Here is a 26,012-nt window from a genome sequence, read left to right on the forward strand (position 1 = left end):
TAAGACGCAACCCAAGACGAATCTGCAACTCTGGAGTGGAAACCAGGGGGCGGGCCGAGCAGCGACCATTTTTGTTTTGCGGCCGTGCGCTCTCAGAGCACCTTGACTAACAGGACCTCACGGAGGAGGCGGAGCCTATCAGTGAGTGGGGCGGAACCTGGGAGACGTGATGATTCAAACGGACGAATGAGCTCTGCGCATCTGGCAGAAGCCGCCAATGACCGGTCGTGTTGGGGCGGAGCCCACAGGCCCTAGTGGCTTTGGTTGTACGGCGGCTTTGGCGCATTTTCGGCTGGTTTGATTCATCCATTTTGAAGAGACGGGGGAGCGGGGGGCTCGTCTGATTAAGGGGCCCTGAACCAAGGAGCGGCGGAGTTTGAGAAGCCAGCAGCTCGGGGTTCGGCGGCAGCGGCCCCATCGGCCGAAGTTGGGGGGGGTGGGGCGCCGAGCGCGCGGGGTGGGGGGGGTCCTGGTCTTTGGCTTCTCGACTCGGTCCTGTTTCGACAGCGAACATGTCTCGGCCTGTCAGGTCAGTGCGGAGTCCGAGGCCTGGAACGGGTTGGAGGGGGTTGGGGTGAGTGGTGAAGGAGTGGGGGACAGAAGCCTAGAGTCGGCCCTCTCCCGTGCCACGCGCGGCCTCCTCCCTTTTGGGGCCCGCGCGCGCCCTTGAGCGTGGGGGGCCTTGCTTGCCCGCGGGGCTGCGCGGGGGTAGCGGCCGCGCGCCCATGCGCGCGCTCCTCCCCGCCCCGCGCCGTTGCAGGGCTCTGGGCTGCTTTGCTGCCTCCCCCACTCGCCGCACTGGAGCGGGCGGGGTGTTCCCTGAACCGCCAGCGGTCGGAGGGGGAGGGGTGTGAAGTCAGCGCCCCCACCCAGGCCCCACCTCCTCCGGCCCGGCCCCTTGGAGCCGGCCGCGGGGACCAGCGGACTCGGTCTCGGACCCCACCTTAATTGGGGGGGGGGGGGAAGGGCGGAGACGCCGTTTTGCCCCTTCCCCCCTCGGCTTGCGTGGGGGTGGGGGTGGGGGACTCAGCCCTCTTTCTCTAGCGGACGGGGGTGTTCCATGCAAAGCAGGAGGGGCAGCTCTGCCGCCGGGCCCCGCCTCCGTCCTCCGGGGTCGCTGCAGAGCCCCGCCTCTCGGATCGGGCCGGGCGTGGGTGGGACGCGTTCTTTTTCCCTCCGCAGCAGAGAGAGTTCGGGACTAGGCCCTGGAAAATGCTGTGTCTCACCCAACTCGTAGTTTTGAGCTGGTTAACCCCCGCTCCCCCCGCCTCGAGTTCGCTCTTTGCCTCCGACTAGAAATGTCCTTCCTCGGAAATGTCCCTACTCAGGGAGGTGTGGGTTAACTGCACGACCCAAATCCCGTGTGGTTCTCGTGCCCGCTACCTCTCTCTCTTCTCTTCCTCGGCGTACACGTCTCGGATGTTTTTGTAATCTTATCTTTACCTCGAATAACTTTAATAATAAACGGGCTAGATTCGGTTAGTCGTTAGACTTTATTCTGAGAATTTCAACAAGTTTGCTGTTCCCCAGCGGACGGTGGAATCGCCCTTGGCCATCCTCCCGGCTGTCGTATGGAATGTGCCATTTATGGAGGGGTGTGGCTTAATCCAGTCTGTTGAGGCCTTACGAAGGAGAACTGTTGCAAATAAATATTACTTTTAATATAATGTCGTTGGCGCTTTCAATGTAAGGAATTGGCTACTTTGCATAGTGCTTTATGGATAAATAGGTTTAGTTTCTAAATGTTTTAATAGTTGTTGCTTCCCCTTCTTCATTCCAAGTTTTGTGAGGAACGGAAGTATTTTGAGCTAGAGCTCTAAAGGGAGGTTTGGAACCCCGGAAAGGGTTTTGTGCTGCACCGTTCTGTCTGCAGACTAGAACAGCAGCCTCCAGCTGGTGGGGGTATGGGGCTGCAGGCTCCTACGCTCGGGGTGGGCGTGAGGAGAGTACTAACTAACTACCTGACAGCTTTTCTGCCTAATTTTAACCCACATCTCCGATAACTCACCATCGCCACCGGGAAGAGTTTTGCCTACTTTTTGGCACGGAGTCTGAATAGATATTTCAAATTATAGTTTGCATACTTTTTTTGGCATAATAAAATGACCAGTGTATCCCATTAGTTTATGTAGAGTATTTTCTTTAGGATCAGGACAAATAGACAATATCATAATAAAGATTTGTTTCATCTGGATTGGATCTTCTGTCTTCTGGGAGTAAATTACTGTGTGGTGAAATTGGACTATTACTTTTGTTTACCTTATAACCGCAGTTCACTAGGTTTTGATGACTTTTAATTTTATTGTTGTAATTTTACTCATTTGCCTGAGTTTGTGCTCCCAAATTTAGACGCTGGAACACGAACAGAACTTTTTTTTTCTTGAAAACTTGGATTTTTAATGTCACCGGGTAGGGGTAAATATATTAAGCACGTTCTAATCAGTTTTTTGAAGGCATTGGGATTTGTGCACAACTTTTTTCTTGCTCAGTCTGTTAAAAGTAATTTTAACTGTACATTTGCCCCTAATTGAAGAATGAAGTTAATATATTGTGGGCTTTTTTGGGGTCACTTTCACGTTATTAATTTTAAAGCAACTTGGTTTTTGATTATATATTTTAGTGATGAAGTCTCTTTGTAACTTTTTTGAAAGCCTTTAACGTACTCTTGACCAATAATAAAGCAGAAATAATTAAACTTGACTTTGGTGGTTTGTTAAATTTTGCAATAAAAAAAGTTCTGTCTTAGGGAAGTGCTTTTGTAATTGAAGAGTCTATGTACTTGAGGGAATGTAACAAAAAAAAAAAAAGATGTTGACCTAATATCAGAATGATCAACCTTGTTTAAAAACAAACCCAAAACAAAAAAAGCATGTGTTGGAAAATGTGTCCCTGCAGCTTCTTTTGGGATATGTTTCTGCCCTTAGGCCTGTATATAATTTTGAGGATTTTCTGCTTTTCATTTTTTACTGTGACTATTATTTTCATATTAATATTAACCTAAGCATTTAAGGAAGATTTAGAAATGTACCAATGGCTGCTTGACACCAGTTTCCAAATGAACGGAATGATGAACTGACCGATGCTACAGCACGGTTTTCCATAGACATGTGTGCAACACATATCTAAGTAGTTCTGTTCACACTGTATTGCTGTCACCTTTTACAGTATCTGACATATATAAATGAGAGCTGAAATATTTTAGGCCTTGGATTCAAATTTATAGCGTAAAATTGCAGTCTTAGAGCGAGAAAAATTTAGGCAGATTCATTTTACGAGTGACGTAATGTGGGGACCTGGACAAGTGAAGTGCCTTGCATCACACACTAGTAGATGCCAAGATTGGGTCTAGAACCTGGATTCTTAATTTACAGCCCTGCTTATCCTCATCCTCCTCCCTTTCCACATAATCGCTTGTCTCTTCTACCAGATAAGTGTTGATGTTATTTTAGTGTATGGCACTTTTAACTTTTCAAAATGCTTTTATGAGGTAGGGAAGAAAAAGCTGTTACTTTTGAAAGAAAGCTCAGAGATTTACTAACTTGCCCAGCCTAGAAACCAGGGTTTTTGAAATTTACATTTGTATATTCTCCAGAGATCTCCTTTATTGAAAATGGTCCAAGTCACTCAGATCAATCTGTTTGCTCCTTTCTTTATAATGTAAGTGTACCTGATGTCTTGTCTTCTTTTGTTTAGTACTTGAGACTGCAAGGAACATTTAACATTGAAAGTTTAGATGTGAAAGCATAGGCTCTTTTACAGATTGATATAAAATTTTTTTGGTCATTTTTTATTTATGTTGAGAATCAGCTTCCCCAAGATTCCAGATTGCTTTCTTTTCAAAGAGAATTCGGTTGGAATGTGTCTGGATTTCTAAAAAAAAAATGATATTCTCTCTTACCAGAAAATTAGTTTCAAAAAGCCCTCGGTTAAAGGGAAAAACTTGGAAACCTGAAAATTCAAGGCAGCTTGGAATTTATGATACCAAGGATACACAGGAAGACACAAGTTTAGTATACTAGTAAATGTGGTTTTAGATGAGCCTGGTTCCTTGTATCTGATCTTATTCTCTATGTCCAGGTCGTGTGTGTGTGTGTGTGTGTGTGTGTGTGTGTGAAGTGTGATTTTATTAACCTTTGATCTATACATGTATTATTACTTACATGTCACTTTCTTCTAAAAAGACATAAACTCTTCTGTAGACTTCACCTTCAAAGATATCTCACGTAATAACTTGGAAAGCCTGAATAATGGGGGAGTTAATTTTATAACAACACTTAAGTATTCAACATTTCCTAACATATATGTATTTAATCTGAAAATTATAAGAAGACAATGTTGGGAATTCCCTGGCGGGCCAGTGGTTAGGACTCAGCATTTTCACTGCCGGGGCCCAGGGTTCAATCCCTGGTTGGGAAACTAAGATCCAGTGTGCGGCAAGGCCAAAAAATAAATAAAATGCAAAAAAAAAAAAGTCTTTAAAGTTTGATTTTTTTTTTTTGGAGTGATTACCAAATAAACATTTACTAAGAGTAAGTGCAGAGTCAGGTACTGAGGATTTCACTTTATCTTGTTTTATCCTTGTTACAACCCTGTAATAGAGGATTTTTTTAAAATTCCCATATAGTAGATGATGAAATAAGCTTAAATAATGTTACTCAAGGTCACAGAACTGTGAAACAGCCAAGATTTGAACCTAGATTTTCTGAATACAATGCTGGCATTCTTTCTGTGGTACCACTCTTCCCTTCCTAGTGTTTGGCATGAAGATGGTCAAATGCTATTTTATTTTGTAATCTCTAAATAATGGTGAGTGCATTCTGTATGCACTGGTTTTTAAGCTCTATATAGAAAATATTTGAGGGGAAATATATGGCCAAAATATTTTAAATAGCAGTTTTTTCAACTTACTCTTCAAAACAATTCTCAGAAAAAGTTTTAATTAAAAGCATTTTTTTTTTTAACTAGAAAGAACTTCTGAGATTAAGTCCAGTTCCTTCAATTTACTAGTGATGACTTTTAAGTCTAGGAGCTAAGGCGTAGAAGTAATAGTAAAGCTGGATTTAGACTGCATGAGTCTTACCTATTTAACTCTCTATTAGATTTACATTTATTGTATACATTTGATTCCACATAGAATGTTTTACAGGTCCACAATCCTTAGTTTGAAACCATTGGGGAGTATATGTGTTCAGAAGTTCAAATTTTTTCAAAAATTTAAAAAAGGTAACAGGGTGCCTATACTGTATATATAATGTACCATCACCAGTCTGGGGTAGTGCTCCTGTGATCAAACACATTAATCTCTATGGTAAAACCTAGGAATTTTCACACTAAAAGAAAATTCTAAAAAACCCCTCTTGTTTGCCCTGCATATGTTTACCACCATATAAATTATGAAAAGACTTGGTTGTCAGAACTTTTTGAATTTCTAAATTGTAGATAAGAAGACTAGACCTTTAACAGCACAGTTCCTTTCTCCATCTTCAATTTTAGAAAAAATAAAATCACTCGAAACTCAATAGAGCCATCACTTAATGAGCAACACTTTGTGCCAATTCTGCCGGGTACTTCTCATGTTTTTCAAAATCTTGAACAACTCTGAGCAAGGTATATATTATCCCTTATTTCATATGTGAGAGGGCTGAGGCTTAAATTAAGTAACTGATCCAGTTCACCTAACCATTAAAAAGGAAGGAGGAATTCAAATAGAAGTTGTGGCCAGTGTGATCTTTCTAGTCAGACACTGCCACGGGGTGTTACTCTATCTCGTGGTAGTAGCACATTTGGGGGTTATGGTTCATAGCAGGACTTTGGTGGGGAAGACCAACTTTAAAGTGAGCTGGGGGGGGCGGGGTGGGTGGAGGAAAGGAAAATTTCGAAGGAATAAGAGAATATGTGAAGGGGTTAATTAAAGGAAAAGACACCTGAATGTAGAGGAAAAAGCACTGAAGTAGTGTGAGGCTTTTGTGGGAGGAAACATGAATGTTAGATAAGTGGCATTTAAGTGTATACATAATTCAGGGACATTTCCCCCTGACCAAAATAAGTGAATAGATTCCAAAGCCACCTAAAGGACACCACAGAAAATTAATGGACTCATTTTATGTATATGTATAGATGCAAGAATGCCAAACAGTATTAGCTAACTGAATCCAGTATGTATTAAAAATACATATGATCAAGTAGCATTTGTGCCGGGAATAAAACTTAAAATCTGTCACTGATTCATATTAAAAGACCAAAGGAGAAAAACCATAGCATTTGAAAAGGTTCAGCACCTATTATAAAACTCGTCAGTATATTACAATTAGAAGGAAATTAAGATTAATAAATTGGGGTTGATTTAACTTGACAAAAGTTACAAACCAAGATAAGTGGTTGAGTTTTAGTGTTTGAAATCATTGCAATACAACTAGTTAATAAGGAGAAAGTAGTTTTGAATAAAGAAAGGGAGATTGATTTTATTTATGTTTTTGGTCTGTTTTCCCCAGAAATATAAAAACAAGGCCACCATTCTTTGTAACTCTGGGGCACCATCTATGTTACATCCACATTACAGTCCATGTGAATAGTGCCCCTCTGGCACTTAGAGACTGCAGTGTTGTGGACAATAAGAGAAAACATTTGATTTAGTATATGACCACTTTGGTCAAAATGGGGCATCCCTTTGTTTTGTTTCAAAAAATATTACTATCTAGGTTCTAGGAAGTGGAGCTGATTGTTACAGAATTGCATTGCCATATTTTAAAATAGTATCTAAATAGCCATAATTATAGGTCTTTGAAATACTTTTGGTGAAGAGACCACAGGTTGCCAAAGAGTGGTTCAGCTGGCTATAGCATATTTTCAGGTGCTTCTTAGTGCCTATCTACTTATTGAACTGTGCACCTGTTCAGTTACCTGAAAAACAAGGTGATCTTCAGGGAGATTTCATGTGTCAAGATAAAATGGCCCATAAGATGAATTACTTGAGAAACGAAAACTTAGCTCCACTGAGAAGTAAAAATCCAGCTGGCTATTCATTGGGCTGGGATAACAGACTCTCTTCCACAGATACTCTACAACTGGAAAGATTTATAACACTCCTTTGACTACTGCTTTCCTGCTAAGAAAAGATTCTCTAAAATCAGGCTGTCAGAAACTTTGCTATTTGAAATTATATCAATAAGAGTGAAACATCACACTTTTGTCAGGAAAAGCTATCTCCTTTTGACACGGAGAGCTATCCTCGATTTACATTTTTAGAGCTTCAAATGAGGGGTTGCTGGGCACAAAATTCACATCTACCTTAACTTCTTTGCCAAGAAATAAGACCCAAGGTCCACTTCACTGTCTAGACCTGATGTAGACCCCTTTTCACAGTCTGCTGTGCTTTGAGCCTATCAAGACACTGCTTCATTTAAATTTCACCTAAATTGTACCCTTCCCCAAATCCTTTTTAAGTTTTCCTCTGTTTGGTGAGATGCTCCACATTTCTGATGTTCCATCACCTTTATTGTAATGAGTCAGTAAATCTTTGTCAGGCTACAGATTTGTCCCTGGTAGTTGGGTTAAGACAATTGGAAGAGTCCACTGAGGGTTCCAAGACTCTTGCTGCAGACAGGACTCTACTTGGTAATATGCTCATCTGAGACCCCTTTAATCTCACCTGCTTGAGGTTTACTCTGTTCCTAATTGCATAGATTTTGCACTAAACTTCTGTTGGGAAAAATCTAGCCCATTTTATTTACCCAATACTTTGTTATACTCACTGAAATTTGTATGTGACTTTAAAATAGTATACTATATGGAGAGAATATGGTGGGACTGAATGTATTTTGGGAATAAGGAGTGCCATATAAGAGTTCATATTTATTCATCTGGACTGAAATATTAGCAAGTTGATAAAAAAATTTAGGAGAGCATGGTGACAACTATCTCAAACATATACCTGGCTCATCATTCAGAACTCCTTTATTCCCCTTTTGTGCAGAAATTAGAAATTTACTTTTTCCATTTGAAAAACTTTAAAGAGCTATTTCCTGTAATGTTCTTGATTTTAAATATTTACTTAAAAATTTTTGCTTTCTTGTATCTTGTGACTGTTTTTGAATTCTGTTTAATTGTAAAAAGCAGAATGATATAAGATACAGTCAAAGCAATATATCTTAGCCAAAAGGAACATGAAGCTCAAAATAAGCAACTGTGAGAAATTACCCTGAATTGAGTTTAGGTATCCTGGCTTCTATGAACTAATTTTCTTATATCCTGAGAAAACTTGGCGTATGAAGAATCTTGAGGGATAGAAGAATGGAGAGAGGTAAATGTCCTAAGTTTTAAGGACATTTGATATGCAGAAACTTTAGTATTTAGCCTTGAAGAAAAAAGTGGAAACTGTCGCACAAATTTTAAGGGCTGCTCTATGGAAGAGGGTTTTGATTTAGACCATGGTGATCCCAGGAGCTAGGCAAGACAGAATTGGTCAGTGGACTTTAGAGGCAGATTTCACCTCGCTGAGAAGAACTGTTTCATTATCTGGTTTTCTTGGAATTAGTTGCCTTGGGAGATTGTGAAAGGTTCTCAGTCATGCCCTTCCAGGGACATTTGTTGAAAGGATAACACGTTTGGGGTAAGATTGGATTAAATTGTCTAAGGTCCAGTAGCTGTAATACACCTGGTGGTGTATCACCCTTCCCTCTGTCCCCCACGGGCCACCAAACTTTGATAGGTGTTATGAGTGCTTCAGTTTAAAAAAAAGTGGTTTTCTTAAAACTGAATTAAAATAGGAAGAGATGTTATACTTTTGTGGCCATGGATTAATAACAAATCATTTTTTGTAAAGGTGAAACTAAAAACTACTTTGGAAATCATTTTATTCTATAGCAGTGGCTCAGACTTTTTTGATGAAGTTCCTATAAGAAATACATTTTACGTTACAATTTGCTACACACAAGAATACAAATACCTGAAGCAAGTTTCAGGAACTTGCCAGTTATTTAGGTGTAATTTTCTCTGATATTTTCTATTTGCTTCTTTTTCTTTTAAAATGCTGGTTATAGGGAATTCCCTGGCAGTCCGGTGGTTAGGGTTCAGTGCCCTCATTGCCAGGGGCCTGGGTTCGATCCCTGGTCAGGGAAGTAAGATCCCACGCGAGCTGCAGCCAAAAAAATAAAGTGCTGGTTATACGTCAGTAAATTGATTTCAGGACCCAATAGTGGGTTGTGACCAATAGATTAAAAAACATTGTTCTAGATGTTTATCACTTAGGTGATTAGTGAAAAGAGCTGCTATTTTGGGTTTCTCAAAACTCAGATTTCAAGTGCACTTTAAGTGCCTAATGAGAAAATTGCTGAATTCTAGAAAATTAGCTAGGTGTTTCTTCTCCTTCCCTGCATTGGTCAGAACAATAGGACTTCTTCAGGGTAAAAATGGAAGATAGCTTTATTGAGCTAAATAATGTAGTAAATTGTCTAAAAGTCTCTCTGATTTGCCTTGAGAAAATGATTTTGTGTTCTTTAAGTAATACAAAGCTTAGGGTGTCAATAATTAAATGTGGGTTTCTATTTTAAAGTTCTGCTTCCTCACCTGGAACTTAATTGTTTCTCCATATTTTGATGTGCAGGTTTGTTAAAGAGTAGCACTGAATTTTGTGGTTTTAAGTTGTTTTCTCATCTTTAAGGTTCAAAGGGTTAGAAGAGATCATCTCAAAAGATGTGGTAGTTTCCATCTCTGAAATACTGTTGATCCTTGATTCTTTAGAATATTAGTTTTACATACCTCACATTTCAGGAATATTATTGATTTGGTCTTGGATGGTTGCTGCTATAAGAAAGAAAAGGCATTTGGGGGGTAGACTTACCAGTATTCAGTAGAAAGAAGTTGATGATTAAGAGAATGGAAGAAAAAAAAAATCCTATTGCTTGAGTTATCCACATTTGGTGCCAAAAATGGATCTTTTAGTGTTCTTTGTCTAGCTTCCAACTTTACCTTTCATTTTTGCACTTTGATGCAAAAGTAAGGGCTTATCTCAAAGCTCTCTGGTGATCATCCAGGAATTGGTTCATTTGTGACCAAGGTACCTTTAGAATCTAAATATAGCGGTTATATCAGCTTTTAAAGTAAGAGCAGGCATATAATTGAAGTTTTTTGGGTTTTTTAAACTTATTTATTTATTTTTGGCTGCGTTGGGGCTTCGTTGCTGCGCGTGGGCTTTCTGTGAGTGGGGGCTACTCTTCGTTGTGGTGCGTGTGTGGGCTTCTCATTGCGGTGGCTTCTCTTGTTGCAGAGCACGGGCTCTAGGTGCACGGGCTTCATTAGTTGTGGCGCACGGGCTTAGTTGCTCCGCGGCATGTGGGATCTTCCCGGACCAGGGATCGAACCTGTGTCCCCTGCATAGGCAGGCCGATTCTTATCCACTGTGCCACCAGGGAAGCCCCTTAATTGAAGTTTTTGTGTTCCTATAGTTTCTATTTTAAACATTTGTTTTCCTTACTGGGTTACAGTTCTCTTTTCTAGTGCAAACTTTTAGACTTACTTAGATGGAACTCCAGTTGATAGAAATCGATCTAACTTAAATGGTGGACTTAAAATAGCTACTGTTGCTACTTTCTCTGACCTAAATGGCAACTGAAAACTTTATCATAAAGTTGGAAATAATATAAAAATAGGGGGGTATTTTGATATTGCATTTTAATGAAATGAGCAACAAACTCTTAAAGACAATCTTTCTAAATAGCACTAGAACCAATACTCTAAGACATAACGTTTTTATTTTATTTTATTTATTTATTTTTTAAGACAATGGTTTTAAAAGGAGCGGCTTAATCGTGCTGTTCTAATAAATAAGAGTGTTACTTGTGTATTCACGTGATTCAAGATTGCAGTAGTATTCTGGGTGGAACAAGTTAGTGCTTACAAGAAATAATGGCTATTTATTGGATAATTGTGTACCTGGCCCTCGAAACAATCTCGAGAGATAGGTATTGTTTTTCGTATTTTACAGGTGAGGAAACTGAAGTTCAGTGAGGGCAAGTAACTGGCAGAGCCAGGATTTCAACCCAGTTTTAAAAATCTGTGTTTTTAACTTTTATGCTATACTGAAATTTTGTGTTGTCCTCCCAGTTCCAGTTTTTGATGCTCATTTTACACTGAAGAGTTGGTTTAGCTTTGGCATTTAATTTAAGTAATAAAAATGAGAATGTTTCTTTGTTTTCAGCTAGAGGTAGGACTTCCTATGCCTTTAGACTTAAATATTGCCTTCTTAATTTCAAGTTTGCATAGGAATAAGTTCATCAAAAATATATATCAACCCTGAATAAGGTGAATCTCTAAGCAGTGGAAAACAGTATGTTTTGAATAAGCATCTTTAGAAAGCAGAAAATGAACCAAATTATTATTATAACTCATTATAATGAGTTTTTGTGAATGACCCTTGTTATCGTAGATCTTTTATTGAAATTATTTTTTCTTTTCCCCTCTTTAGCATTTATAGATGGATTTTTTTTTACTAGTTACCCTTAAGACAAGAGTGCTTCTATATTCATATTTTGCTTTACTCAGGTTTTACAGTTTTTGTGATAAATAACATTTATTATGTAAGATAATTCTGGCCATTTTCACATAATTGAAAGTTAAAATATTTTGTGTTTCAAGGGAAGCAGTAGTATTTCAATTTAGTTTTGAAATTTTTTAATTTAATTGCTTATATAATGTCAGTGTAGTCTATGTGACATTTTTGTAGTTTTCCTGTGTTGAAAACTAGGATAGAAAAAAATGTACTAAATAATTGCCTTTTAAATCTTTTTTTTTGTTTGTTTTTTGGTCGCACCGTGCAGCTTGCAGGATCTTAGTTCCCTAACCAGGGATTGAACCAGGCCACCGCAGTGGAAGCGCCGAGTCCTAACAACTGGACCACCAGGGAATTCCCCTTTTAAATCTCTTAGATTTTAAATAACAAATTTTTCAGTTTGGAGAAAACTAAATTTTCTTTTGTCGTTGGCAGTGGGATTAAATGTCTGATAAGTTGAAGACTCCAGTGGTACATGCATCCTCTCTACTGATTCCCTTTCCCACACTAATCCTTTACAGATGCCAAGTCCAAGTCCATTCACTCATCAAGCCTTCCTTGAATTTGGTGTTCCAAATGAAGGAGAGACAACCCCTGTCCTCAAGATGTTCATGTTTAATAGGGAAGACAGACATTTAGTAGTTTATGTACTATCAATAAGGGATTAAAGTTGTTGAGAGGTGAGGTTATATCTGATATGAGTGAGAGTGATATGAATAGCATTCTAAGCAAGGGAGCTGCATGAGCAAGTGGTAAAAAAACAACCTGATTGGTGGAATTAAGCCTCCTGGGGTTGCTTGCTTGTTAAGTGGCAAGAGGTGAGATCTTAAAAGTCTTTAAGGAGATTGGATATTATCCTCTAGAGTATTTTCTAAAATTAGGTTTCTAACAGAGCTCTTAAAATTTGGTCCTAAGAGCAAAAAGTTCAGAAAACATTTGAGTGCCTACTTTTTACCTTGTTCTGTACCAGAAATGTGGATATAAGACATGATTGTTACTTTCAAGAAGCTTAGATTAGTGAAGAAAACAAATGGTACAGTGGTACATGTTAAGATGTATGGTGTGCAAAAGGATAGTTGACCATTTACAATTGAAAAAGTCGTCTTTTTCATTAAACTTTGATAATTTTATTTAATTTTATAGAGCAGCTTCTTAGATCTGTCAAGCAACTTAGGTGGTCAGTTCCCACAGATGAGGAACTGAGGCCCAGAGAAGTAAGTGATTTGTTTGAAGTTCTAGAACCCAGGATTCCTACTAACAGATTCTGTATTTTGTACTATATAATTCCTTTTTGGAGTGTTTCTAGTGATAGACTAAGGAAGTAACTATCATTAGTAAACTGTTAAGAAGTCCTTTATCTTGAACCCACACTTAATCTGATCACCAAAGCTAACATGTTTTCCCTTTTGCAGGTTAAAAATCCCAGTTTATTCAATAGTTCTTCATATGATCCTTTGCCATATGGTTACCCTCCTTTATATAGTCTCGTAGGATGTATCTATTGATACCAGAAATTGATACCGGAAATTGTACCAGTATTTTAGCTGCAATTCCACCAGCTAACCTAAAATTATTATGCCCGCGATTTCAGAACCTGTACATAATTGTTAGAGATAAAGATTTAAAACTCCCTTTTCCGGATCCTTTCTCCCTAGTTCCATGTCACATTTTCCTTGATCCTAAGTGATGCAGAAAATGGTCATCTTTGCACTGTGTTCATAATACTGTTTTTCATGGCATCTGTCATTAAAAATCACTATTTCCTGGAACATGATAAGCATTTGATTACTAGCGCCCCCCGAATAGGGTTTTTTTTAAGAAAAAATATTTTTATTTTATTCTTTTTTTAAAATTGTGGTAAAATAACATATTTACCATTTTAACCATTTTTAAATGTACAGTTCACTAGCGTTGAATATATTCACATTTTTGGGCACTCAATTTCCAGAACTCTTCCTCTTGCAAAACTGAAACTGTACATACCATTGACTCCCCATCCTCCACTACCCCACCCCTGACAACCACCATTTTACTTTCTATCTCTATGAATTTGATTAGGTAACTCATGTAAGTGGAACTAATAGCAATATTTTTGAAATTAACTTTACTAATAGAAGGGTATCTTTAATATATAAACTCAGTTTCTTATAACAAAATATAGTTACAACATATTTTATAGTTTTGCATCTTGACTCATTGAGGCAGTAAAGTCAGAAGATATAATTCATTGTTGGTAGACTAAAGAAAAACAGAATACAAGATTCCTTAAGAGCCTTTCTTTTTTTTTCTCTCTCTCTCTTAAATCAAGGATGTGGCTATACCTTCCTCCACATCTAAGCCCCAAAGATGTGTTCAGAATTCACCCCACCCTATCATTTTTGCGTATTATATAGAAGTTCTGCCTGCACTTGAATTCTTACTCTCCTGTTCTTGCATTTAAATGGTGTCTTAATCTATAAAACCAGGAATAGTCCTCGACTTATGTTTAAGTGTAGTTAGTGGCATGTTTCCCTTACAGTTCTTTCGGTTCACTTGTTTAGTTTCCATTTAGTTACAGTACATCTGAGGCTCTTTTAAGTTCCAGGCTGTTTGGATACTAACATGGAAGCTCTTATATCTCTCTGAGAGGAATTTTAAACTTTTAAGTTTAGAATATGAAGTAGGAAAATGGAAATTAAATTTGTTTGAGATATTAAAGATGCCTTACCTAGTAAGAAGTACTTAAAAATCACTGAGTCAAAAAAAAATCACTGAGTCAAGTAAATACATAAATTTGTATCTTTAATAAATGCTCTTTAGGGAGTTCCATGTAGCCTAGTGGTTAGGATTCCAGGTTTTTCACTGCCATGGCCCGGGTTCAATCCCTGGTCAGGGAACTAAGATCCTGCAAGCTGCGCGGCATGGCCAAAAAAAAAAAAAAAGCTCTTTAATAAAGAGTATCTTTTGAATCAATTTTTTTCCATCCCTTCCTATGTAAGGCTTAACTTACCGTCACCATAGTGACGGTAAGTTAATTAAATATAATTAACTATTATATTTAAAGGTCACTTTGCCATGAAAAAAACTCAGTAATAACCTTATTTATCAGGTGTACACGTGTGTATAGCAGTAAGAATAAAGTAACATTTACAGTTTTGGTTTGTGTGCATATGATATCATCTCTGTATAATGAATATTTATGGTAGTTTGGCTTATTTTGCTGTTTTATGTACTTGTGGGAGGTGGGAGGTTGTTTTGTAGGAAAGGATAGTATTTGAGCTATGCCTCAGATGAGCAATATGAGAATTGTCATTTGAAATACTTTCGGTTTAAGCTATACTTTCCTATAACAAAATGGGACATTTTTTGGCTGAGGTAGGGGCTTGTTGAAAAATAAATTTCAGAGAGCTAGTTCTAATTCTGTTTGTGAAGTAGAAATGTGGGTTCTGATATCTTAGAAAAGTCCTACATTTTTGTGATCTTAATTAGAGTCTCTTCTTTCCACAGAAATAGGAAGGTCGTTGATTATTCACAATTTCAGGAATCTGATGATGCTGGTAAGTTTTGTGATTTCAATAAGTTGTAAATTCGACTGACTAGTGGAAGAATACCCAGCTTGTGTACATTCTTATTATTCTTTTGAAATAGGTTTCATTTTTTATTTTTAGACTGTTGATGTATATAAATTATGTCAATCTGTGTCACCCAAAACAAACGTTGAACTTGCATGGATTTTAACTTTTCCTTAGTAAATCATTGATAATAAACACCTGAATAATTTTTTTTCTTATCTGGTTTTGGAGTCCAAAGTTTAAATGTGTGATAATTCTGATGCAGTGTTTATTAGTTTAATATATCTCCTGCTATAATCATGGTAAAACTTGTACATTATAAGAGGGAGTATGTAAATTTTTTGCATAGTAAAGTATGATGAGAGTATTTTGTGAAATACCTTTGATTTGTGAACTAAGAGTGAGTAGTGTGTCTTAAATTGTAGCCATAAAAGGTCTTTTTAGAATATGTCCTTACTCTCATTTTCCAGATGTGTTTACTATTCTTTTTCCTTTATTTTTTTAAAATCTACTTTTACTTTATAAACATAATACTATGTACCTTGGGAAAACCTAGAAAATGCAGCAAGTATAAAGAAGAATAAAAACATAATCCACCCTCCCAGAGGTAATACTGATATTTATTAAATGCTTACTAAATGTTTGCACTTACTCATTTAATCCTTAGATCATTCCTGTTAAAATGGGATTATACTATTTTTATTTCCATTTTACAGATAAGGAAACTGAGGCAGAAATATTATTCAAAGTCCTTTAGCCAGCAGATGGCCATTTTAACCTTTTTGTCCTTTTTCTCCTTTTAAAAATATAGTTGACATATTGCTATAGAATTTTGAGTTCTGTGCCCCTCCCACCCCACCCCTACTTATCTTTCTTGTGTTACTAAAAGTTTATGTTGGTTAATGGTTGTATGGTATTCCATAATTTATAATTATCCAACCATTTAATAATTGCTGAAGCTTCAGACTGTTCTAGATACTCGTGATTATATGTGATGGTGTAGTAAAGTTTTGGAAGAGTCACTTTTTAAGGTTTTATAGGACTTTTTAAATTGGAGGTATTTTCCTCAAGTGCCAGAGTGTGCTATATATAATACTTTAGTTTAAAAGTAATTTACTTGATAACAGTAATTGTGTTAGGATTGTAGAATTGTGGGTTCTTTACAGTCTAAAATGCTTGTAATATAACCATATTACTATAATAGTTTCCAAATAAATATGAAGATGTGGAAACATGTAAGTCTTTAACAAATTAAAAGGGTAGAATATAAAGTAAGAGATATTTGACTGTGGGTATATTAAAATATACACATGAGGACTAGAGAGTAATATGCAAAAATGGAAATGATTGAGTTAAGGTGGAACTGGAGTAGAAAAGATTTTTTTTTTTTTAATTTTATTTATTTATTTATTTATTTTTGGCTGTGTTGAGTCTTCGTTTCTGTGCGAGGGCTTTCTCTAGTTGCGGCAAGTGGGGGCCACTCTTCATCGCGGTGCGCGGGCCTTTCCCTGTCGCGGCCTCTCTTGTTGCCGAGCACAGGCTCCAGACGCGCAGGCTCAGTAATTGTGGCTCACGGGGTTAGTTGCTCCGCGGCATGTGGGATCTTCCCAGACCAGGGCTTGAACCCGTGTTCCCTGCATTGGCAGGCAGATTCTCAACCACTGCGCCACCAGGGAAGCCCGAAAAGATTTTTTTTTTAATGAAAGAAAATTATTTAGGAAATTCTGCCCTCTCACCTTTTAAATAGCATGAGAGAATTATCAGTAAATAGAGTGGTAATTTTGACATGTAAAAATCATAATATAGTTCATTGAATTTGAAAAATACTTTGTTTAGATGAAGATTATGGAAGAGATTCGGGCCCTCCAGCTAAGAAAATTCGATCATCTCCCCGAGAAGCTAAAAATAAGAGGCGATCTGGAAAGAATTCACAGGAAGATAGGTAAGAGGCATAAGTCTGATTCTTCTTACACTGTCACCACTCAGATGAGGATAGTGTCTGGTCTCTAAATTGGTAGAATCTTCAGTTACTTTGGGAAAGTGCTTATTCACCTAATGTTGTTTTGCATATTTCATTTTATCTCAGACAGTGCTTCTGAGTCTAGAGGTTAGCCTCTTTAAGGTCATGGAATCCAAGGTGAGCTCCAGGTATGCCAGAATGACTTTGGTGCTACTTCAAACCTCTCAACACAGGTAGAAAGATTGTTTAAGTATATAATTTGTTGCCCAAGGTTAGTATTGGCATTTTCATTGTAGAAATGGCAAAGAATAAGTGACCTTTCCTATTCAGTCACAGATCATTGGCAGAATCATAACTAAAGCTTATAGAATGTTAAGTTCCATTGCCTGCCAAGTTTTACTATCTATAGTCAATTCTACTTTGTTTAAATAATTTAATCATTTTGGGCTGTTTCCTTTCCCTTAGTTTTATAAATGAATTCAGATGAGTTGTATTTTTAACTGTAATTGTCTCATGAGACCAGGGTATTGTAGCTTTCATCTCTGCTCTTACAGCTATACACATTCATTCACTCTCATACTCAGTGTAGCATAACTTTAAGACCTCCTTGATGGTAGTGGTGGTGGTGGTGATGATAGTTACCGTTTATAATTATTATGTGCCAGTATCTATTATATGCTAATTTATATTCATTATCACTTAATTCTCACAAAACCTTTATTAGGGTAAGTAATATTAACTTAGAGGGGTCAGTGATTTATCCAAGGACCAGCAAATAGACCAGTAGATTTTGAAACCATGTCTGTTGGACTCCAAAGTCTATTTTTTTAACCATTAGGCTATACCACTTCCACATAATACTATTAAGTATGAGTAGTTCAAAGAAATGAAATAATAATTCTCACTAGTTCTTCTAAGTTATTTACTTTTGAGCACTAAAACCACTATAATCCCTAGGCAGAAATCTTTCCATTCTGAATTCACAGAACGCTAAGTTTGTAAAAATAATAATAATTAATAAATGTACCTAGTATTTTCTGTTTGCTTGAATCGCTAACATCTAATATTTTCTTTCCTGGAGAATTTCAGAAATGTGGAAAAATTTTGAGGAAAAATAAGATAAAATTATACTGTAGGGAGACACGTTTTCCATAGTTTCATAATATATCTCTCTAATCCAGTTTTATATAGCAGCCCAACTTAGAACTATCTTTCATTATATTTATTTTATTATATTTCTCCTAGGAATGAGCATCTTCGTGGCCTGTTGTTATGTCTCATCAATATAATTGATACCTAGCCTAAATTTTTCCTTGTTGCAGTCATCTGGCTTTATGACTCTCTGCTAAGTGTCCAGGAATGGTTGAAATAAATATAGCTTTTGTTGCCATTTGTATTAAGTGCCTTGTACATTTATTCCCTCAGACCAATATTAATGTTGATTTTTTTGTTGGTCTCTACTTAAAAGTTTAGCTTTTACTTGACTTCACTGTAATGGGGCTCAAGGATTAACGGTCTCTATAAACTCAATAATAAAAGAACTAGAGGAAATGATACCGTTCTTCATCATTATAATAGACTTGTGAATTAAATGCTTACTTTGCATAAAATATTTATATAGAACAGTCACAGGTTTCAGAATTATAGTATATTTGGATCAGATTACTTAGTAAAGAAATGTGTTTGGTTTTTCTTTTTGCTTAGGAATCTTGGGTTCAATAGGTTGTCATTTGAGTGTGGTGTAAATTACAGGAATACTAAAGAGATTTACAAGATCTGCTGTTTGAGAAAAGAAAGCTATCAACTTTTATGTGACTCTTTCTTTTTTTGTTTGTCAGAATTTCTCATGGAATCATAAAATTTTAGCGCTGAAGAGTACAAGTGATTTGCCTAAGATCATACAACTAAATAATTCATGACAAAGACAGAACACTAGAACCCAGATTTCCAAGTTAAGATTTGTGAAGATATAAAATGTGCATCTTTGTGACCTAAAAAGTTATTTTATAAAACTTTCCATTGAACTTTGAAGCTCCTTAACTTCTTATTTTACTCTGCAGTGACCTTTAGCTCGCTTTTATTTTCTCCATGATACAAGGCAGGCCTATGTGTTGAGGTTTCTGATGTATAGAAATATTGGACTCCTAAATATTAATATTAGGAGGTAATTAATTAATTTGTTTTCATTTTGTTTTAGATAAATTTTTTAGGCATATTGTAATTTATATAACTAAACTCGTTTCCTTTAATAATTATAAAGGTGTTTTCTACATCTATATTTGAGGCTATCCATTTACTTGCCTACTTTACCACCATTGATACATTATATAATTTATTTTCAGTATATTCATACTTTGCCTCTGACAACAAAAAATTTTTCTTAGTAAATGTTCTCGTGAACCAGGTCTTATCCATAGGTGAAAAGTTTTTAGCCTGTGTTGAGATACCTTCTTTTTTTCCTTTGGGTCTTCAGAGGAAGCAGTGTTTTCTAAAAGTAGATAAAATTGTTCTTAATCACCAGCATTCCTATGAAGTAGGGAAATAATGCAAGCAGTTCCACTCCTCAGCATCTGTTTGAATATTTTATGTATAAAAGAGGCTTTCTTCGACGTTCTCCTTCAGTCAGATACCAGAGATTTATGTTCATTTGGATCTTGATCTAAGATTTTTAATCTTTTCCCCCTTCCGCTTACAGTGAGGACTCAGAAGAAAAAGATGTGAAGACCAAGAAGGATGATTCTCACTCAGCAGGTAGTAAAGAATTTTTAATGTAATAGGTGTAATTCTATTTATTTATTGGACATTTTAATAAGTGGTTTTATTATAATGCCAGGCTCTGTGGTAAATGCTGCATTACAAACATTATGTGTTTCCATCTTCAAAGAGCTCACAGTGGTTCTCAATCCTGGGGCTTATTACAGTTTCCTATGAAGGCGGTTTGTTTTGGTTTTTGTTTTGGTTTGGTTTTTTTGTTTGTAGGTTTTTTTAAAAAAAAAATTTATTTATTTATTTGGCTGCGCCAGGTCTTAGTTGCATTGCCGCGTGCAGGATCTTCATTGCGGCATGCGGGATCTAGTTCCCTGACTAGGGATCACACCCGGGCCCCCTGCATTGGGAGCGCAGAGTCTTAACCGCTGGACCACCAGGGAAGTCCCTATGAAGGTTTTTTTGTTTTTTCTAATGAATTAATTAATTAATTTATTTTTGGCTGCATTGGGCCTTCGTTGCTGCACGCGGGCTTTCTCTAGTTGTGGCGAGCGGGGGCAACTCTTCGCTGCGGTGTGCGGGCTTCTCATTGCGGTGGCTTCTCTTGTTGCGGAGCACAGGCTGTAGGCGCGCAAGCCTCAGTAGTTGTGGCACACGGGCTCAGTAGTTGTGGCTCACGGGCTTAGTTGCTCTGCGGCGTGTGGGATTTTCCCGGACCAGGGCTTGAACCCATGTCCCCTGCATTGGCAGGTGGATTCTTAACCACTGCGCCACCAGGGAAGTCTGCTATGAAGGTTTTTATAACCTACTTATATCCATCCCATCCCAGGACTTCTCATTCAGTAAGGTCTAGGTGGGATGTTGGGGCTTTGTTTTGTATAAGTATTTACAGATTATTCTCATGCATAGTCAAAATTGAAAACCATTTACATGAACAAATAAAAGATACCAAACTAAATAGAATAATAAGAATAAGGGGGAGTGATGACTCCAGGTTGGAAAGCAAACAACGATTAGTTTCAATCTGACTCTTTTTAGCTGGGAAGTAGTCCTTTGAAACAGTAGCCACAGAGAAAGTTTTTTTGTAAGAATACTAACTTAAAAGAATTAATGAGGAACTGACTAAATTAAATGTTAAATGCTGATTACTTGTTGGTATTTATTTTTTAAAATGTAACTCTTAAAAGAATTGAGAGTTTATTCCATCTTGCTCCCAACCATTTTAGTTGTGGTCTATATTCCCCTGCTTTTGCCTTCCTGGATCCCCCTTTAAATGAGACTGCTATTTAGCTAATATGTAGAGGGTAGACAGAGTTCCACTGGATTCACTCCACTGAGCTATTTTGTGTTCCGTTTTTTTTTCCAAGTCTGCTAATTGTCTGAAAATAAATTATATTAACCTTTTGCGCTGTCTAGTGCTGTTGTGATAATGTAACATACGCTTTTATTCATCTGCCTTGTGAATCCTAATTTGAATCTCTTACATTTGTAAGCATTTGAGCACTTCAAGATGAATAACTCTGTACTAGTGTTAAGCTACTGTGAGGTGCGTTTAGTTTTGAGTCTACCAAAGTCAGTTCCGTTCCCTGTGTCTATTTGTCTTCAGGTGAGGTTTTGGGTAGTGAAAGTGATGACTTGAACACTGACCATGGCAAAGCTTATAAGACTCGAGTGTTTCCAGAAGAGTAACAGCTAAACCTTAACAGAATAAGGGAGCCTCAAAGTCCAGGAGGAGGGCCGTAGGTAGAAACTAATAAAAATATAACTTGGTCTAGAGCCAATAGGCTGGCATCCTGTTGTTTAACCACATTTATGCACAACCACAACTGTGTGTTGAAAAGAACTTTTAATTTATAAACTATAGTATATGAAAGTAATTTTCTTAATAAAATTGTATTGAGATCTAATTGATTTAAATATGTGTTTTAAAGATTTCCCTCAATCTCCTCTAAACTGAAATGGCCACACCTCATTCATTGAAAAGGATAGTAGTTTGGCATTATTTTAGGTTCTGTATGTTTTGTATCTTAGAATAAATATCATTGGAAGACAATCTTCCCCTGTTCTACTATTTAAAAATACTTTTCTAACTTTAGTTTCTAAAAACTGTGTAGATAGGTTTGAATGGGATTGAGAATTTCAGGGCAAAGCAATGATACAAGTTTAAAGTATGTTATAGGAAACATGGGCTCACACCTAAATTCAGCTTTATTATTACTTAGAACTACATGCCTAAGTTATTTTATATGTACTAGTGGGTGCATAGTCTTATTCAAGCTCATTCTTTGAATTTTAGCTCTTTTGTATATTTTGTAGAAATTTTTAGGGATAAAATTTACCCTTTTTGAATGAAATAAAGCTGCAGGTTATATCTCATATCGGCTTTTCTAGTCGGCTCTCAAACCCATAACTCTTTGATCATTGCATTATACCTTTGATATTGCAGAGGACAGTGAAGATGAAAAAGAAGATCATAAAAATGTGCGCCAGCAACGGCAGGCAGCCTCTAAAGCAGCCTCTAAACAGAGGGAGATGCTCATGGAAGATGTGGGCAGTGAAGAAGAACAAGAAGAAGAGGATGAGGTGCCATTCCAGGAGAGTACGTAAAGCTGCCTTGTTACTTTGCTCATGGTTTTAGTTTGTGACCTCGATTACTTCCACGTTTTTGTGGATGCTCGATGTTAAAATCAGTCGCTTAAGTTAGATACTAACTATTAAAAGAGACGACTGTTTTGATATCTTTGTATATTTTAAAAGGTTCAGAGATTCTCATGATCATTATGTCCATCATTTCTACTCAAATACTGAATGAACAATTGTTAGACTAACAGTTACGTGGTGGGTGTTGTGATTAAGATTTGTATTTTGGCTTGGTGGAGAAGGGTGTAGACCTCACCTTGCAAAAAAAGGTGTTGACTAAATTTAGATGTTTCACAGGTTACTCAGATTAATTAATTACATGTATATCTGCTTTGTGTGTAGTTTTCTTACTTCATTTGTTTATACTTGGGCCAAACACAACAAATCAGTTCAGTTTCATTTCCCTAGTCTCATCAGGACTATATAGGAGTGATGGAACTACCAAAAGTTACTTGATGGCTTCAGTTTTTATCCAGATTAAGTCTTATCTTTTCCTGTTTTCAACGTACTCTTCAAACAAGTCAGTCATGTAACCCTCATGGTGTGTGCTAAACCATTTTACAGGTGGGGCCAGTGACAGTTCCAGCCAGATTGGTAGTACAGCTGCAAATAGAATCCAAGAGTGTTTGACTTCCAAATCCATTCTCCATTCTTAGCACTCTCTCCCTTTGTTCACTTGGAAGGCTGTATACATTAAGTTGGACGTTGAAATTCTTCTTTCCTCTCAGAAGATTCCGGCAGTGATGAGGATTTCCTAATGGAAGACGATGATGATAGTGACTATGGCAGTTCAAAAAAGAAAAACAAAAAGATGGTTAAGAAGTCCAAACCTGAGAGAAAAGAAAAGAAAATGCCCAAACCCAGGCTAAAGGCCACAGGTGAGCTCTGCAGAAGTCAGATTAAATTACTGCTTTGAAAAATGTGAAGAACCAATAAACCTTCTCTACAGAAGTTCTTCATTAGGGCTTGGCATTGGCCACGTACTTAACAAAAATAAAAGGATCCTGTCTTCTATACCTGGAAGTATCACTTATTTATTAATAAGGACTCCAGCCCCTCTGAAAGTCTGGTGGCTTAGCCCTGTTCTTCAACTACTGCCATACGAAAGGCAAGATTTGGGAATGACCTGTTAGTGTCAGGTACAGTGGTAGAAACACCCCACCAGCATAGCTATTACTGCCCTTTTTTCCCACTGATATCACAATCCCAGCAGCTAGTAAAGACTTGAAATTGTGAAAATACACACCTACAGTAATACATTTAAGTTCTGTGTTCTGATCCCTACACCATCCTCTGTGCTAGCAAAATAAAATCACACTTGACAGCATAGATTCATTTTCTTTAGGCCCTTATGGTTTCTACCAGGTATTCTCCTGGTTGAAGCTAGTTTGTGATTAAATCAGAAAGCTGGATTTGCTTTTTTTTATTCTAGCAAATAGAACTTTTACTCATCATGTCTTACTGTTAGTAATGATGGAACTGTTAGAAGTTATTTGATGGCTTTAGTTTCTATTCAGGTTAAGTTGCATCCCCTCTTCACCTGAGTTTTAAACATAAACAATTTTTAGTTTCACAAGCCACTAAGGATGATGTGCAGTTTCTATAGCATCCTGTTTCTCTATTGTAAGCATTACTGCTAACATAACATTACAGTGTTGGTTAAAAGGGTTTGGAAACCAGTACCCACCTTCATTTTTAGTAAGTTAGGGTGTTGTGTTTATAGATTTTTTTCTTACAGATTATTTTCTTTAGTAGCTGATTTTTGTTAAAGATGCTTTTCTTCCCTTCCCCAAATTGGTATTTTTCTTCTTTCAGTGACGCCAAGCCCTGTGAAAGGCAAAGGGAAAGTGGGTCGCCCCACAGCTTCAAAGGCATCAAAGGAAAAGACTCCTTCTCCCAAAGAAGATGACGAGGAACCAGAAAGCCCTCCTGAAAAGAAAACATCTGCAAGCCCTCCACCTGAGAAATCTGGGGATGAAGGGTCTGAAGATGAAGCCCAGTCTGGGGAGGATTAAAAGTGATGATGGTTTGGGGAGAGATTTTATTAAAAAAAGAGAAAAAAAAAAGAAAAAAGAAAAAAAGAGGGGAAAAAAAAAGAAAACCTACTTAAGATAGAATATGGTTTTGGCTATGGCTTGACTCATGGGCTTTCAATGCTTTTTTTTTTCCTTTTGTTGAAAAATAACATTTTCTTCTTCTTCTTCTTCTTTTTTTTAAGAAAACCATTGTATGTTTAATTTACCTTTTTTGTCTATGGGTCTCTTTGTCGCGACCCCCTCTTCTCCCTCCTCCTCTTTCCCAATGAAAGCCATGTTAAATTAATCACTGGATTGACTGCTTCATTTTTATTTTTAATGGAGGGTATGCCACAGTTGTAAAGCAATAAGATTTGAGGTGAACACTATGGAAATTTTGCTTTTTGCTAAATGGTAGCAAGTTAAACAGTAATCAAAAAACATAGAAGGTTTTAGTTAAAAGTGATTGTTTCTTTCTCTACCTGAACTTTTTAAAAAAACCAGTTGTCATCTAATTCAAGTTTATATTCTATACACAAAAATATGGATGTCTAGAAAAATCATGACTTTAAACTTCCACTGATGGGGCAGGTAGGAGATAAAGATGAATTCTGAATTGTTACTAAAAGTATTCATGTTTTTTATCCTGGGGCAGCACAGGGAATTGAGGTTACCTGACCTTGTTTGAGGGTGTGGGTTATTTTTTTTTTTTAATTTCATCACTTGTTATCTCTAAGAGACTCGGAGCCAGTGATCCTTTATCCTGCTACAGTCTTTACGGAACTTTAAAAAAAAAAAAAAAAAAAGCAAGGGCCGCCAAAACTTAAATCTTTCTTGATTTTCTATTTCATTCTCTAATGGTTCATGTTTTAAAATATATATATGTATCTATTCTGTTTCTTGGATAAAATTTTACCAAGGATCAAAAGAAGAAACCCTAGAATTTAAATGGGGAGATCTATATATCACAGTGGATTTCTTCTCAAACTGACAATGTTTAGGTTTTAAGCAAATAAAGTACCAGTTAATGTGAAACTCAATCACAAAGACTTGACATTTTTGCTTTATGAAAACAGAGAATTGAAATTCTTGTATGCCATAAATGTGCATTCAGATCCCATGAACCATGCTCTGTTTTTATCTGGGGATAGAATGTTTTCCTTTTCATACCCCTGTCTTCCCATTTCTTTGTAGAAACATGGTATGAAGTCATCTCTTGGATTCCTGCTAGTACATAGGACACTACTGCACAGCCCCACCACTAATGGCTACCAGCCCTGCTCTAGGACATGAATTCTCCAGGTTCTGTTCTTCACTTACTTCATATCCTGTGCTTGACGGGAGTATGTTAAATGCTGCTCCAACACTATTCAGTTAGCAGTTATCTTTTTACTGGTGCCCTTGCTCACTGCTCATGTTGCTTAAAGCAGGAGTTTAAGGGGCTCTGAGGGGCTGGAGAAACCATGCATTCAGGAGGTCTGTGTGTAGTTGATAACAGCCTTGTTACATGCCTTATGAAGGGAGTCACAAGACAGATCTGTAGGTTTGCTCCTCCACATTCTGGTACCATGCGCTAATGGGAACAAGGTTTAGGG

The 26,012-nt window shown here is 37.3% G+C and overlaps 1 protein-coding gene across 2 annotated transcripts; it reads left to right on the forward strand.

Annotated features, from left to right (window-relative positions):
* The first annotated feature begins 271 nt into the window (after positions 1-271).
* Positions 272-24,724, forward strand: NUCKS1 (nuclear casein kinase and cyclin dependent kinase substrate 1). 2 transcript variants are annotated; one of them, XM_082363954.1, is made up of 7 exons: positions 272-529; positions 15,032-15,081; positions 16,933-17,038; positions 19,752-19,807; positions 22,209-22,361; positions 23,131-23,280; positions 24,218-24,724. In XM_082363954.1, exons 1-7 carry the CDS (start codon positions 513-515, stop codon positions 24,415-24,417), a joined length of 732 nt encoding a protein of 243 aa, XP_082220080.1. In that variant the 5' UTR covers positions 272-512; the 3' UTR covers positions 24,418-24,724. The 2 variants fall into 2 exon arrangements, with proteins under 2 accessions (XP_082220080.1, XP_082220081.1); XM_082363955.1 differs by having other exon boundaries at positions 412-529; positions 23,134-23,280.
* Positions 24,725-26,012: the final 1,288 nt, after the last annotated feature.

The sequence above is a fragment of the Balaenoptera borealis genome (assembly GCF_965194805.1).
Source record: "Balaenoptera borealis genome assembly, chromosome: 1".
NCBI classification, from domain to species: domain Eukaryota; kingdom Metazoa; phylum Chordata; class Mammalia; order Artiodactyla; family Balaenopteridae; genus Balaenoptera; species Balaenoptera borealis.

What these genes read in the sequence shown, in the direction of transcription:
- NUCKS1 (XM_082363954.1), top strand. An exon ending in TCAGGAATCTGATGATGCTG is followed by an intron (nt 15,082 to 16,932) that starts GTAAGTTTTGTG and finishes TACTTTGTTTAG; the next exon opens with ATGAAGATTATGGAAGAGAT. An exon ending in TGAGGTGCCATTCCAGGAGA is followed by an intron (nt 22,362 to 23,130) that starts GTACGTAAAGCT and finishes CTTTCCTCTCAG; the next exon opens with AAGATTCCGGCAGTGATGAG.